The sequence below is a fragment of the Sus scrofa genome, chromosome 1, assembly GCF_054392235.1.
Source record: "Sus scrofa isolate SSC_HxYL_T2T_F1_AM1 chromosome 1, Sscrofa_HxYL_maternal_Yorkshire_Landrace_v2.0, whole genome shotgun sequence".
NCBI lineage: Eukaryota > Metazoa > Chordata > Mammalia > Artiodactyla > Suidae > Sus > Sus scrofa.
Genome location: NC_139383.1, coordinates 108,875,013 through 108,888,654, shown reverse-complemented (window position 1 = coordinate 108,888,654; position 13,642 = coordinate 108,875,013). Strand labels below are relative to the sequence as shown.

The 13,642-nt window shown below is 46.9% G+C and overlaps 1 protein-coding gene across 5 annotated transcripts in view; it reads left to right on the top strand.

Annotated features, from left to right (window-relative positions):
• Window positions 1–13,642, top strand: part of MYO5B (myosin VB) — a 386,641-nt gene that overhangs the window by 246,542 nt on the left and 126,457 nt on the right. For all 5 annotated transcript variants that reach the window (XM_021093027.2, XM_021093023.2, XM_021093028.2 and 2 more), the window contains 2 exons: window positions 4,446–4,553; window positions 8,352–8,461. In XM_021093027.2, the coding sequence (XP_020948686.2) occupies window positions 4,446–4,553; window positions 8,352–8,461 (218 nt within the window). The remainder of the gene's footprint in view (window positions 1–4,445; window positions 4,554–8,351; window positions 8,462–13,642) is intronic.

Below are 13,642 nucleotides of genomic sequence, written 5' to 3'. Positions count from 1 at the left end.
AGGAGATGAAAACTATTTTTCTAAGGTCAGATTTTGTGGGGTTTTTTTGTTGGTTTGTTTGTTTTTGTCTTTTTAGGGCCTCACCCACGGCATATGGAGGTTCCCAGGCTAGGGGTCCAATCAGAGCTGTAGCCCCCGGCCTACACCACAGCCAGAGCAACCGGGGATCCAAGCCGCATCTGCAACCTACACCACAGCTCACGGCAACATCAGAGCCTTAACCCACTGAGCAAAGCCGAGGATCGAACCTGTGTCCTCATGGATACTAGTCAGGTTTGTTAATCACTGAGCCACGACAGGACCTCCTAAGGTCAGTTTTATAGAATATGAACGAATACTGGCAAAAGCCATCTGGCTGTATTTGGACCATTTTAGCCCAAATATAACTTTAAGGTGATAGGAAAGAAGTCCTCCCTTTTCTGCCCCCACTTACATGAGTGCATTGAGGTGAAAAATGACTTTTCCTTACTCCATGTTTCAGCACAGTGCAGGCTTCTTGGGCCCCGGGCTGGAGCAGTTGAAACCTACCCAGTTGGATTAATTTCTTGCAATCTCACCTGCATGTGCCCTCCGAGAGCATCTTGGAGTGAAGTGAAGCGCCTTTGATAAGCTCTCATGTTCAGTGCAAGGCTGTCTTCTGCCTCGTGGGCAGGTTGGCTGCGAGCCCTGAAGCTTGATGTTTAATTCCACTGATAACCCTGCTCGAGTGAATGGAAACGTCAAACAAGTGAAGGACTAGCCAGTAGCACCTAGTGAATATTTAGATCTGCCTCAACCTCCTTCCCCCTTTTCTTAACCTAAATGTTCAAATGCACAGAAGGCTGTGTAAGATCTCTTGGCCCTGAAGGAGTTTTATGCACTTGTGAGAAGATGAGCAGACAGATGAGCACACGGCTGTCCACATTTGCCTCTGCCTGGTGTTGGTGGGCTGTTGCATTAAAATGACCTCAGGATGAGTTTTTTTAAAAAATAATACTATGAATAATTTGTTACTATGTGAATAAATGATAAAAAAAAAAGAGGTATAATGGACTCACATTCCCTCAAATGCAGCCTTGAGGTAGTAAGGAAAAAATCCTCTCTTCTTTTTCAGTTTCATAGGTGTATTGATACAGTTGTATAAACACTCTCTCTCTTGTGTTGCATAAGTCAGAGTACAACCTCTCCAGATGAAGTGCAAGCCCTGGACCATGGCCTTGATTATAGCGTGGTCCACTCTTCCAATCACTGGCTTCACAATCCTTCTGTAACTGGTCTGATCCAATGAGCCAGTTAATAGAGGATTTTGCTGTGTATAGATCCTTGGGAATTCTCAGTTAAAAGAGACCCAAACTGGAGGACAAGAGGCCCCTCTCTGGAATGGGATGCTTGGCTTCAAGGGCCTAAGAGGGAAGCTGAGATCCAGGCAGGCTTAGCAAATAGGGGAGGAATAACTGCATCCTGCTGGGGTACCTGTCTTATTAAGGCAGTCTGGGAAGTGATGTTAACAGAGGTGATTGCAGCCTTAAAGCAGATGGAAAGGAGATGATTATTTTGATAGAATTCAAACCATTCAGTGGGGAATGCTGTGACTGGCCAGGGTGGCCCCTGCAGTGATGAACTGCGGTGGGAGGAAGTGACCCTGCTGGGTGTGTGAGTTCGGTGACTGGAAGCAGGGAAGCCGAGTGGTCTCTCTGACTCAGAACATCAGGCAGTGGAGCCCTGGCTGCCGACAATGAAAGGTCTTTGATGGATGCTGCAAATGCATCCTTCCCTCAAATATGAAAGTTTAGTGTCATCTTCTGGAGTCTCAGATGAGCCAATACTTTTGATAATGAGTTAGGTTGTATTTTGGGCTAAGCCGTGGGATGTCAGAGATAACCGTGTCCTGAGGAGAGTGAACAAGATGTGGATTCCCAGTCCTGAGTGAGCCTGGGAAACCCCTTAGAGTCCTGTGGTCCTCATTTGCTTGTCTGAAAAATGGAAGTAAATGTACATGACGCTTCATATCTGTGGTTTCTACATTCATGGATTCAACCAACCGAAATTCGATCCACAGTTGGCAGAACGCTTGGTTTTGGGGGGCTGACCGTGTTCCACATTTCCTATAAGAGACTGAGCATCTGTGGATTTTGGTATCTGTGGGGGAGTCCTGGAACCAGCCCCCTGTGGACACAGAGGGATGACTACATTCAGTCGTCTTGACATAGACCCTAAAAGTTATCAAATGGCGTGTTTGGAAAGGTGAGGGTAAGGAGAAGAAGAGAATGGCTGCTTTTATTAAATCTTTGATGCTGTTGCTTTACTCTGTGAGGTTATAGGGTGATAGATAGAAAAAAATCTCAACATGCCATCTTCCACAAAGACTTAACGTGAGTTGCTTCTTAAAAGTCTCACTTCTGCTGTAGCTATGAGTAGGCTCAAGGCTGAAGCTCTTCCTCTCCCAGCTCAGGTGCTATAGTCCTTTTGGGTGGGAGGGGGCTGATATTATTCTTCCAGGAAGCCTCCCATCATCAGATAGGACTGACTCTGCCGTCCAGGCCTGTGTGCGCTCGTGCCTGATGGTGTCAGGCTGTGTGAGACAGGGGTTAGGCTGAGTCCTGCCTCTTCCTAGCTGAGCCTGGGAACGTGGACCTGACCACAGGAGGAATTGGCAGTTTGGTGGAGCTCAAAGCACAGGATCTGAGGCCGGGTGTGGGAGAGACAGGGAAGGAGAAGTGTTGGGGGGGGAGCTGGAAGGCATGAACATTGGGTAGAGCTGAGGGACTGGCCGAAAACAAGCCACTGTACCTGGGAGGCAGAGGTGAGAAAGGAAGCTGTAGTGGCCGGAGAAGCCACTTCACCGAAGGTCCAAGAGGTCTTTTTTAGCGTATTTGACCTTGGTCTCGAGGGCAGTGGAGCAGGACGATGACTCCAGAGGACTTTAAATTCCTATTTAAAGGGGCGTGATCCAAGTTACCAGCAGTTTGGAGGAGGTTTTGAAAGGACAGGGGCAGAGGGAGGGGTTAGAGTCCTTTGTATCAGTCCCCGGACGACAGGTGCTAGAGATCAAACCCAGGGCAGTGGCAGCAGGATGGAGGAAGGAAAGACACTCAGGGAATCCTTCTCAGATCAAATCAGAAGAACAGGTATTGGAGGAGGACTGGGAGTTGCAGTGAAGGTGCATCTAAGCATGTGGAACTGATGTGCCTTTAACCATAAGTGCCAGATCAAGAGAAAATCATGTAGCTGGTATTTTCCGGGAAGGAAGGAAGGTGGCCAGCAACCACCTTTGGCATCTTGTCAACATCAAACACTGTGCACTTGAAAATACTGAGTGCAGGACAGGGTTGCCCCACACAAAGGTGCTGTATTTTGTGGAAAATTTAGGTGATTTTCAAGGGTAATTTTGATTAGGTGCAGTTGTTGCCTTAAATGCTGACTTCTAGCCCCTATAGTGCAGATACTCCCCTGGGCTCACTGCATTTTTGGCCCTTTGCTGAGGGTGGCTCTGAATTTTATGACGGAATCTGGGCCCCTCCTCACCATTTGAACTCAGGCTGCAAAGGCCTGGCTGAAGAGGAGTTAAGCTGGGGGATGAGAGCAAAGATTGAGGGTCTTAACTTGCATTTGTTCACATGCTTAAACAGCTCAAGGTGCCCCAACTCTTAAAAAACCATGTCACCCTGGGCGCATCATTGCCCCTCATTTGACAAATGCTGTTGTCAGGCTAAAGTTCTTGATGGTCATGGAGACCTGGTTCTAGGGTGGGTATAACCTTTTACTGTCTATCAGAGCCTTTTTTAAAGGCTATGGTTTTCTATGCCTCTGTGTCTTTTTCTGTTTCATAGATAGGTTCATTTGTGCCCTATTTTAGATTCCACAAATAAGTGACATGATATGGTATTTGTCTCTTTTTGACTTATTTCACTGGAGAACAGACTTGTGGTTGCCAAGCAGAGGGAGTAAGAGGGGCTGGGAGTTTGGGGGTATAGATGCAAACTATTACATTTAGGATGGATAAGCAATGAGGTCCCCCTGTACAGCACAGGGAGCTATATCCAGTCTCTTGGGAGTAACATGATGGAAGAGAGTATAAGAAAAAAAAATGTATATGTATATATAATTGGACCGCTATGCTATACAGCAGAAACTGGCACAACATTGTAAATCAACTATAATTAGAAAAAAAAAAAGTCTATAGTGAATCCCATTGTCACTTGAATTCTCCATGACTTGAATGTTCCCATGTTTTTCATGTATCAGTTTAACACAGATTCAGCAACGGATTCTGTTAGTGTGGTGTAATTTTCTATCTTTTGTTACTCAGTTTTCTCTCCCATTTGTCCTTGTCAAGAAAGATGATATTTGAAAGGAGATAGGCTGTGGCCTGGGATAGCTGCTGGGGGAGTAGGGATCCTCGTGGGCCATGATCTGTGATGCACCAGGTGTCCCCTGTGCCTGATGCCTCACCTTTCCCACCACAGCCTGTGCAGAGGACTTCTTCTATGCGTCACAAGGAGGAGACACGTCCATCGAGGGTGTGGATGATGCTGAGGACTTCGAGAAGACTCGACAAGCCTTCAGTCTCCTTGGTGAGGAACCCGGGAATGGGGAGAAGGGCTCAGAGGGATGGTTGCATAGAGAGAAAGCACTGTGCCACTGTGCATGCCACCCTTCCTAAGCTGGTGGGGGAGCGCCCATGCCCTTGGTGAAGGTCTTCCTACTCTTATTCCATCTCAACCCTCAGGCTCTAAAGCTTATGGCCTGGAGCTTTGTTGCCCTTTCTTCACAATAAGATTTTTGAGAGTCACTCGGCCAGTTTTGGGGAGAAGAGCCCCCACGTGGTAGGTGGAAGGCAATCCTCGTGTCACTGGGAAATTGAAGTGCTGAATTCCTGGAACCTCTGGCCAGAAAAGGGAAAGCTTGGGAAGTTAGCCTGCAATCCACAAACTGGCTCCTTGTGCTTTCCCCCAGCCCTTCCCTGACAGACAGACAGTTGGCTTCTGAGTCCTAGTGACCAATCCACAGCAGCATTTCTTAGGTTCTTTGGAAATCAGGGAAGTTTTATCCAATAGCCAAATATGACTCACCATGCTCTGCATGTGGAAAGAAAACCAGGACTTTTTCACTAAAACCTGAGTCTGATCACATCTCTGAGTAATTGGTGGATACCCATGAAATAGAAACCACACTGGTTACTCCAACAGAGAAATTTACTCTAAATAACTGTTCATGAGAGCAGTAGTAGATAACTAATAAATGGGGCATAAGAGACTTTAGGGATCTAGATGTAGCAAGTGCAAACGAGCTATCTTGAGGGTGAGGAGAGTGGCCAATGCAGGAACTAATGACTAGGAGAGTCCTCCACCCCGGGCTGAGATTTCCAGCACTTTTAGGAGGATGGGGCTGCTCCAAGATCAGGAAAGCCCTCTGGTGTTGAAGGAACCTGCTGGAGCATGGGGGCAAGCCCCAGTTTGTGTGAGCAGCCTGCAGCACCCCAGTGTGTGGTGGGACCAGAAGGTCTCAGAAGCAGCTGCTAATGGGGGAACTCGACCTGAGGACATAGCAGGAGCTCCCCTGGGAGGCTGCTGGGCTCCCAAGGGCAATATGGAGGACTGTGGAGGACCAGAACCAGGCATGCAAATGTCTTCTGGCTGCTCCTGCTTTACAGAGCCACTGCAGTGCCCTCTATTGATCAAGTGTGACATGCCCCCAGTGGGCCAGGGGGAAATGTTCACAGGGTCTAGCTCCAGGGTGACAAAGCAGGGCAAAGAAGGGCAAATTCGAAGCTGAGAGATAATAAAGCGATAACGGGGACCCCTAATTTCCCCAGCATCACGTAGCTGTCTTATTCTCCAGACTGCTGGGCAGGACTATATTCTGCCCAGAAAAGAGAAGGCGATGCAGGGCTGGTGTGAGCAGTGGGCATGAGCTGGTCCAGTGAGAATGCAGTTCCCTCCGAGGCTCTAAGGGGACTAGGTACTTGAATGCTCAAAGCAAATGGAATTTATGAAAGTAATTACTTTAATAAGCCATTCTTCCCTATTCTTTATTAAACATGTCCATTGGTTTTTTTTTTGTTTGTCTTTTTTTTTTTTTTTTTTTTTTGTTCCAGAAATTAGCAGACTTCCTTCCTTCCTTCCTTCCTTCCTTTCTTTCTTTCTTTCGTCTTTTTGCTATTTCTTGGGCCGCTCCCTCGGCATATGGAGGTTCCCAGGCTAGGGGTCGAATCGGAGCTGTAGCCACCAGCCTACGCCAGAGCCACAGCAACTCGGGATCCGAGCTGCGTCTGCAACCTACACCACAGCTCATGGCAACGCCGGATCGTTAACCCACTGAGCAAGGCCAGGGACCAAACCTGCAACCTCATGGTTCCTAGTCGGATTCATTAACCACTGTGCCACAACGGGAACTCCTTTTTTTTTTTTTCCTTTAAAGGAAAATGATAACTATCTGGGGGCCTTGTGAGTCATGTGATTTCTGTAGCAACTACTCACCTTTGCCTTTGTAGTGCAGCGGGGCATCGATAAAATGTAAAAGGAAAGACACGACCATGTTCTAATAACACTGTATTTACAGAAACAGGCTGTGGGCTACAGACCATAGGTTGCGAACCCCCATTTTACTCCTTCATTTTCAGTGTTTGATTTTTTTGTTTCTTTGCTTGTTTTACTGCTTCCCAGAGTAAGGTACTGCTTATTCAGAGAATCCTGTATTGAGGCACTTTTTGGTTAGTGTGGTGCAGAAATCCTAACTCCTCTTAAGATTCAAAGATCATTCAGTATCTACTACTTCAGTCCTACTGTGACAGGGTGTGTTAGGTCTTTGGAAATTTGTTTTTGCAAACTAACAGAGCGTTGGTTCCTGGGAATAAATGAAGGGGAGAGGAAAGTGACATACCTCTCATCCTGAGGGGGCCCAGCCCCCACTTCCTGCTCAGCACTTCTCTGGGACTTACTTGCCCAGGAGCACAATGAGCTCTGATCACAAGCCAGTGCTACACAGATGCACAGCCATCTGGCCTCCCGTCTTGTCCTGGGTTTCAGCCTCTGGTTCTAACCTGTCTTCCTTTTGCCAGACTTGCTCCCTTACACTGAACTAGGACATATGCCTAACTTGTTCCCCCTCTGGATATTTTTTAAATTATTAGTATGGATAAAACCAGATGTTTGAATGATGCACCTATTTCTGTAGACATTTGCCAAGTACTTGCTGCCTGTGTAATAAGTGTCAATATAGTCATTCTATCACTCCTGTTTTTGAGCCTCTACTGTGTGCCAGGCACTGGGGATATAATGATAAAGCAAGAACAGGGATTTGTTGTATTTTTTTAGTTTGTGTATCTTGAAGATACTGTGTAATAAAAATTAAAAAGTAAATCCCTGACCCTATACCACAAGTTCAATCTCTGGCTCAGCACAATGGGTTAAAGGATCCAGTGTTGCCATAGCTGTGGTGTAGTTCACAGCTGTGGGTCTGATCTGATCCCTGGCCCAGGAACTCCATGTGCTGCATGGTGGCACAAAAAAAAAAAAAAAAAAAAAAAAATTGCCTTAAAAATAAGTAACTGCCTCTGGGGAAGATTTTGAGGAACAATTTTATTGTCTTTTACACTAAATACTGATTGACCAGTATTCATTATATTATTCTGTACCCTTTTTTAAGGCCAAAATATTTTGTGATTCAGAAAGAAATTTATATTAATGCTGAATATAAATGTTAAGAGATTATCCATGTCTTTGAAAGCTTACATGCAAAAACAGTAACACTGACAGCAGGCATTTGCTGCCAGCAGTTCTGAGTAGGTGTTCATATCCATAACTGAAGGAATGGGTAATGCGATAAGGGACAGCCCCAGTGGGAACAGCCAAGAGCCAGCTGCCATCCAGCCCCATAACAGCACCCCCAGGAGAAGTTTCTCCTCTTTTTTTCCCATTGACACTGCAGATGTGTGTCACAGATGTTTGTAGGATATTATGTTGGGAGAAAAATGACTGCAGACAAATGGCCATTCTTATTAAACTCATAACTACATCCATAAAGTGTATGGTGGAAATGAAGTCCAAAATGGGTCTGCATGATGGCTGGCTCTCCTTGGCTCTTGGAGAAGTTAAAATGGTAGCGTGACCCATGTGGTTTGATCAGGACAGTCACTGAGAGGAAATTTCCCTCTTAGTTCAAGGAGCCCCTTTGCCTTCTGAGCCATTACTCTGAGTGCTAATTACTTGCTGAGGAGCCTGGATCATTTTAGAAGTCATCAGCCCAGAAAGGAAAATGAAACCTTATCAACCTTATCATTTTTTCTAAAGTCCTTAAAAGGAGGGTAAAACATCCTTTCTATCCTACCGTGGATACTGAGTGTCATTCATTCCTTTTTTTTCTCCCCCCAGGAGTGAGAGAGTCCCATCAGATAAGCATTTTTAAGATAATTGCTTCCATCCTACACCTTGGAAATGTGGAGATTCAGGCCGAGCGTGATGGTGAATCCTGTAGTATATCAGTAAGTTGCACACCAGCACCAGCAATAACATGTACACAATTTTCTCTGTCCTGTACCGTGTTCTACAGCTGAGATGTGTCATTACACCTAGAGGACACTCCTAGGTTATTTGTTCTGAAGAGTAATGGTTTCTGTTCCCTTCCTCATATTTTTTAAAAGAAGAAATCCTTTTCACATCAGCTGCCTTCAAATTTCTATCGCCGAGGGCAGGGAATTTAGTGGCTACTCGATAAATTGATGGTTTGATTTCCCAAGTACCCTGAGGTCTGTGGAATCCTACAGAGTGTTATCAACTCGTTTCTAGAGCTCCTGGCCAAGGCCTGTGCTTGCAGAGATGTGGAGGGCTGTTGGTGGCTGTCTCCAAGGAGCTGACAGTCTAATTGGGTAGACCAGACAGATGACAGCAGTTGCCAAGGCTTTGACAATACAAAGCAGAATATTGAGACATCTATGTGACAGTATTGCAAACTATGAAGCGTTCCAGAAATGCTTTTTTTTTTTCTTCCTTTTTGGGGCTGTACCTGTGGCATATGGAAGTTTCCACTCTAGGGGTTGAGTTGGATCTGCAACTGCCAACCTACACCACAACCATAGCAACTCTGGATTTGAGCTGCACCTGCAACTTGTGCTGCAGCTGGAGGCAATGCTGGATCCTTAACCCACTAAGTAAGGCCAGAGATCAAACCCGCATCCTCGTGGATACTAGTCGGGTTCTTAACCCACTGAGCCACAATGGGAACTCCCATAAATGTTCTTAATGACTTATTTCTCTGGTGCCCAGTGTAGTTCCTTATGTGTGGTGGATAAGTAGTGGGTGATGGTGGAGCCCTGCCAGTTACAAGGAGCAGAGACAGAGGGTATGTGCTCCCTAGTTTGTCCTGCTCTCTGGCTGAGCTAAAACTGGTATTCTGACCTTAGGTAGTGAATCTGCCATTTTTTATTTTAGATCTCTTTTGCATTCCTTTATGGCTAAGTCCTGGGAGGTACAAAATAGAATTCTTGCTACCAAGGACTTAGAATTTAAATATCCAGATACTGGGGAAACACAGAAGACAAGACTACAGAATATGAATGTGGGCCTGTGTCCAGGCCACTCACAAGCTGAAGCTTTTTCAGCTGGGCAGACATTTTTAACCCAGTTAAAACTGGCCCTGCCCTGAGGGAGAGGAAGAGCTGAACAGTAGCTGGCATGTGGCCATAATCATCATTCTCTCCCACCCCCATATGTCTTCCCTAAAAGAGAAAGAGCCTTGAGTTTGGAGAGTCCCCCGGGCCCATCACTGCTGCCGCTGTCCTCAGCATGGGGTCTGCGGCTTCATGAGAGGTTCCCCACTGGACTCAGTGTGAAAGCAGGGAATGCTGGAGCTGGGCAGTGCTCGGTGCCCTGGCACATGGGGTGTGTGTGTGTTGTGGGGCAATGGGTTTGGCGATGATGATGCTGTGAAATGGGTTGAGGTGAGTAGAGGAGGTGCCTTAGTTGGGTGGTGGATGGGCTTCCACTGCAGGCCAGACTTTCCCCAAGCCTGAGTCTTTAAGGCCAGTGAAACATTGCTCCTTATGAGAAGGGCACAGAGGGTCTGTGCCTCCCCACCCCCAGGTCCCTGCATATGTCCCCTCGTCCCTTAGGGCAGCTGTACTTCGCCTAGTGTCAGGGACAGGTGAGACTAGGAACATTAGGCATGGAAAAACCCCTGCTTTAGGCTGTTGAAGTGCAGGAAAGAGGACAGATTTTCCTTGGCCTCTACCCCACCCTTCCCCCAGTCCCCTTCTTCGCAAGGTCTCATCCTCATCACACCCCCCATCATGGACTCCTACAGCATCCGTGCCTCTCCCCTGTATCACTTAGCATGGTGGTGATCTTCCACTTATTATGTGATGACTTGCTGTGGTGTCTCTCCCATGAGACTCCAAGGTCAATGAGAACAGGGACTGTTTTGCTTACTGTTGTATCACCAGTGCCCAGCATGGTGCCCATCATGTTGCCCAGCACTTGGCAGATGCCCAGTGAATCCGAAGGATGGAGGATGGGGGCTCCCTAGGCTCAGGGGTGGTGCAAGTGAGCAAATGGACATGCACACCTAAGAACTTGGTGGGGTTGATGGTGAGGCATGAGGACCAGGGCCAGTGAATTCCCGGGTGCCTGTGGCTGGGGGCAGGGCAGGCCTCTTAGAAGCCAAAACTCAGGCTTGTATAGTCCATTTCCACACAAGCCTCTGTGGGGACCTTCAGGTGAGAAGGAAAGCGAATGTTTGTTGGTAGCATTTGATCAGTGCCTGTTTCCCCCACTAAAGTCCAGGACCACATCTCCTGTGCTCACTCTTCCACCCCTGACACACAGTGTGTGTGTGTGTGTAAAGACTGTGTGAATATTAGGATATCAGGGCCCCCTTGGGGAAGGGCAATGGAGGACACACAGGTGGTGACGAAAGGAGGGGAGGAGGAGGGTTTGGACACATCCTCACATGGGATGACAGGAAGTCAAAGGACTTTGAGCATAGGGACCGGGTCTAGGCAAGTCTTACATTGTTCTCCAGCTCGGAGGCTGTCTCGAGAACTGATTGAGAGTGAGAACTCTGAGTCAGGACTGCCAGGGTTCAAATCCTGGTTCTGCCCCTTACTAGTAGTTGCTTGTCATTCTGCGTCTATTTTTTCACCTGCGGGTGGGGGTGATATTACCCACCTGGACACAGGGCTCATGTGGTTGAGTTCTTGACTCTCATCATCATACTGTTGGTAGAGCTAGAGTGGACCTTCTGAGCATCCCTCTCCTGCCACAGGGTTGGAAAAACTAAGGCCCAGAGGGAAGCAATTCTTTCCCTAAGGTCACAGTGATGGTTGATGGCAAAGCCAAGTCAGGGCCTGACCAGCATGCTTTCCCGCCACCCTTGCTTTTCCTACTGACCATCAGTCCCTGGAGTGGGAGCTGTCCTCCTCCACAGGCCTGATGACTCCCATCAGTGCCCAGCACAGTGCTGGGCATTCAGAGTACGCTTGAGAAATGCCTCACTAAATAGTTGCTAGTCAAAGTCCCGCTCAAATGGGCTTTGATTTATTCCCTAAGTGCAAAGAGTGGACCTCCTCCTGGAGAGGCTGTCTGTCCAGATGCAGTGTGCCTTCTGCTCAGGAGGTTTTATTTTTAATTAAAGCATGAAAATGTGTTCCATGACTGCCGGAGTTACCTTGGAGATGCAACAGCCTGCAATTAGTTGGACACCAGAGGCAATTTGTTTTTTGAATTTGGCGATATGGGCCCACAAAATCATCTGCTGCCTATGATGCTGGCTATCTTTAATGGATTTAGCATCATTTAATTAAGTTGAAATGTAATTGCATGATGTTAAATCAGTTTCAGTTAGCACCTTTAATCAACAGTCAGAAGGGGGTAATAGAGGAACAAGCCACACCCCACTGCAGTGGATGGGAACCTCTTGGCAGGTAATCATCAAAAAGTTCTAGAAGTTCCCTCGTGCTTCAGCAGGTTAAGGATCCAGCGTTGTTACTGCTGTGGCTCTGGTTACAGCTGTGGTGCAGGTTCCGTCCCTGGCCCAGAAACTTCCGTGTTGCAGTGGGAGCATCCAAAAAAAAAAAAAAAAAAGTTCCAGAACTTGTGGTCCTTTTCCCACTGCATTCACCCAGGAGATGCCAGGGAGGGGAGAGAGCCTGTGGGCAGGCTTTGGGCGAGCACATCTGCTGCTAGTGGGCCATTTACAAGTCAGGGAATCCAGCTGCAGTGCTATGCCTAGCAATTAAGAATTTCTTAGAAATAGGTCAGATTAACAAGCTGGACACTTGCCACCTCTGAATCTGTTGCCCGCCAAAGATGTCCCCACTTTGTGATAGCACTTAACGCTATCACATAGGGCTTTCTGTTTGCAGGAGAGGGCGGGCTGGTGAGGCAAGCTGCAGAGTGGAAACCTGTTGGCCAGGGGAAGTGGCCATGGCAGCCACACCTGCTGAGTGGGTGAAAAGACAGGGACCTCTCCATACCACCCACCCAACCCAAGCTGATTCCCCTTCAGGGCCTGGCTAGGAACTCTGGGCCACTGTCAGGGATACCTGCTTGCCCCCGTTTTCCACATCTGAAAAATAAGGGGAATTGGATTATAATGACAATTCCCAAGTATTTTCCTGGGAACCTTAACCCAGTTTAGGTTCCCAGTTCCTAAGGCAGTTTTTTAGGAAGATAAGTATCCTTTGTCCATTAAGTTCATTAAGTTTAGGACATGTTCTCTTGGTGTTTAACAGGATGCCAATAGCAAGCCAGTCACTTCCCCCAGCCCCCTTTTGTTGAGTAAAGCCGATTAATGGTCTTTGTACCTATTGCTTCACAAACCATACTCTGGAAAAACTCTGGCCTGAATGATTTCAGGAGGTTCTTTCCTTCTCTGACATTTTGTTATTTTGCAATTGTGTGTATTGGGGTAGATTGATTTTTTTTTTCTGTATAGCAGCATTTTATATGTGCATAGATCCAGGTCTAGTTCAGTTTTCTATTATGTAGATGGAGGCTGTCTCCCAGGAATACTCCTTTTAAAAATTTTTTTATTATGGTTGATTTACAATGTTGTGTCAATTGCTGCTCTACAGCAAAGTGACCCAGTCATACAAATATATTCATTCTTTTTCTCATATTATCTTCTGTCGTGTTCTATCCCAAGAGGCTGATTATGGTTCCCTATTCTGTACACTAGGACCTCATGGCTTATCCATTCTAAATGTAATAGTTTGCATCTACTAACCCCAAACTCCCAGATGATCCCACTCCCTCCCTATCTGTAAGAGGAAAAAATGGCCTGGGGTATTGGTACAGTCATCGGTATTAATTTTCATTGAAGAAGCCTGCAATTTACATCTTACACGGCAGGCTCATCAGCAATTGAGTCCTACAAGCAGTTTAGGGCCATTCAGAGGTGGCACGTGAGTTCTAAAGGATTCCTTTTCAGCCTCAGAGTTAATGAAGCCCTCCAGCAGGCTCATGGCTGGGTTCTCAGCTTCGTTACAGGGATTTAGGTGAGGGATTGAATAACAGGTGAGAAGAGCCTCCAGAAGAAAAGCAGGTTTTCCATGGGTGTGTTGTGAGTGGGTTGCAAGGGTGACCCAGGAGACTTGTACATTTGGGCACAATAAGACAAGACTCTGCGGGTAACTTGGTTATTAGCGACTCAGAGGCCAGGTGATGTG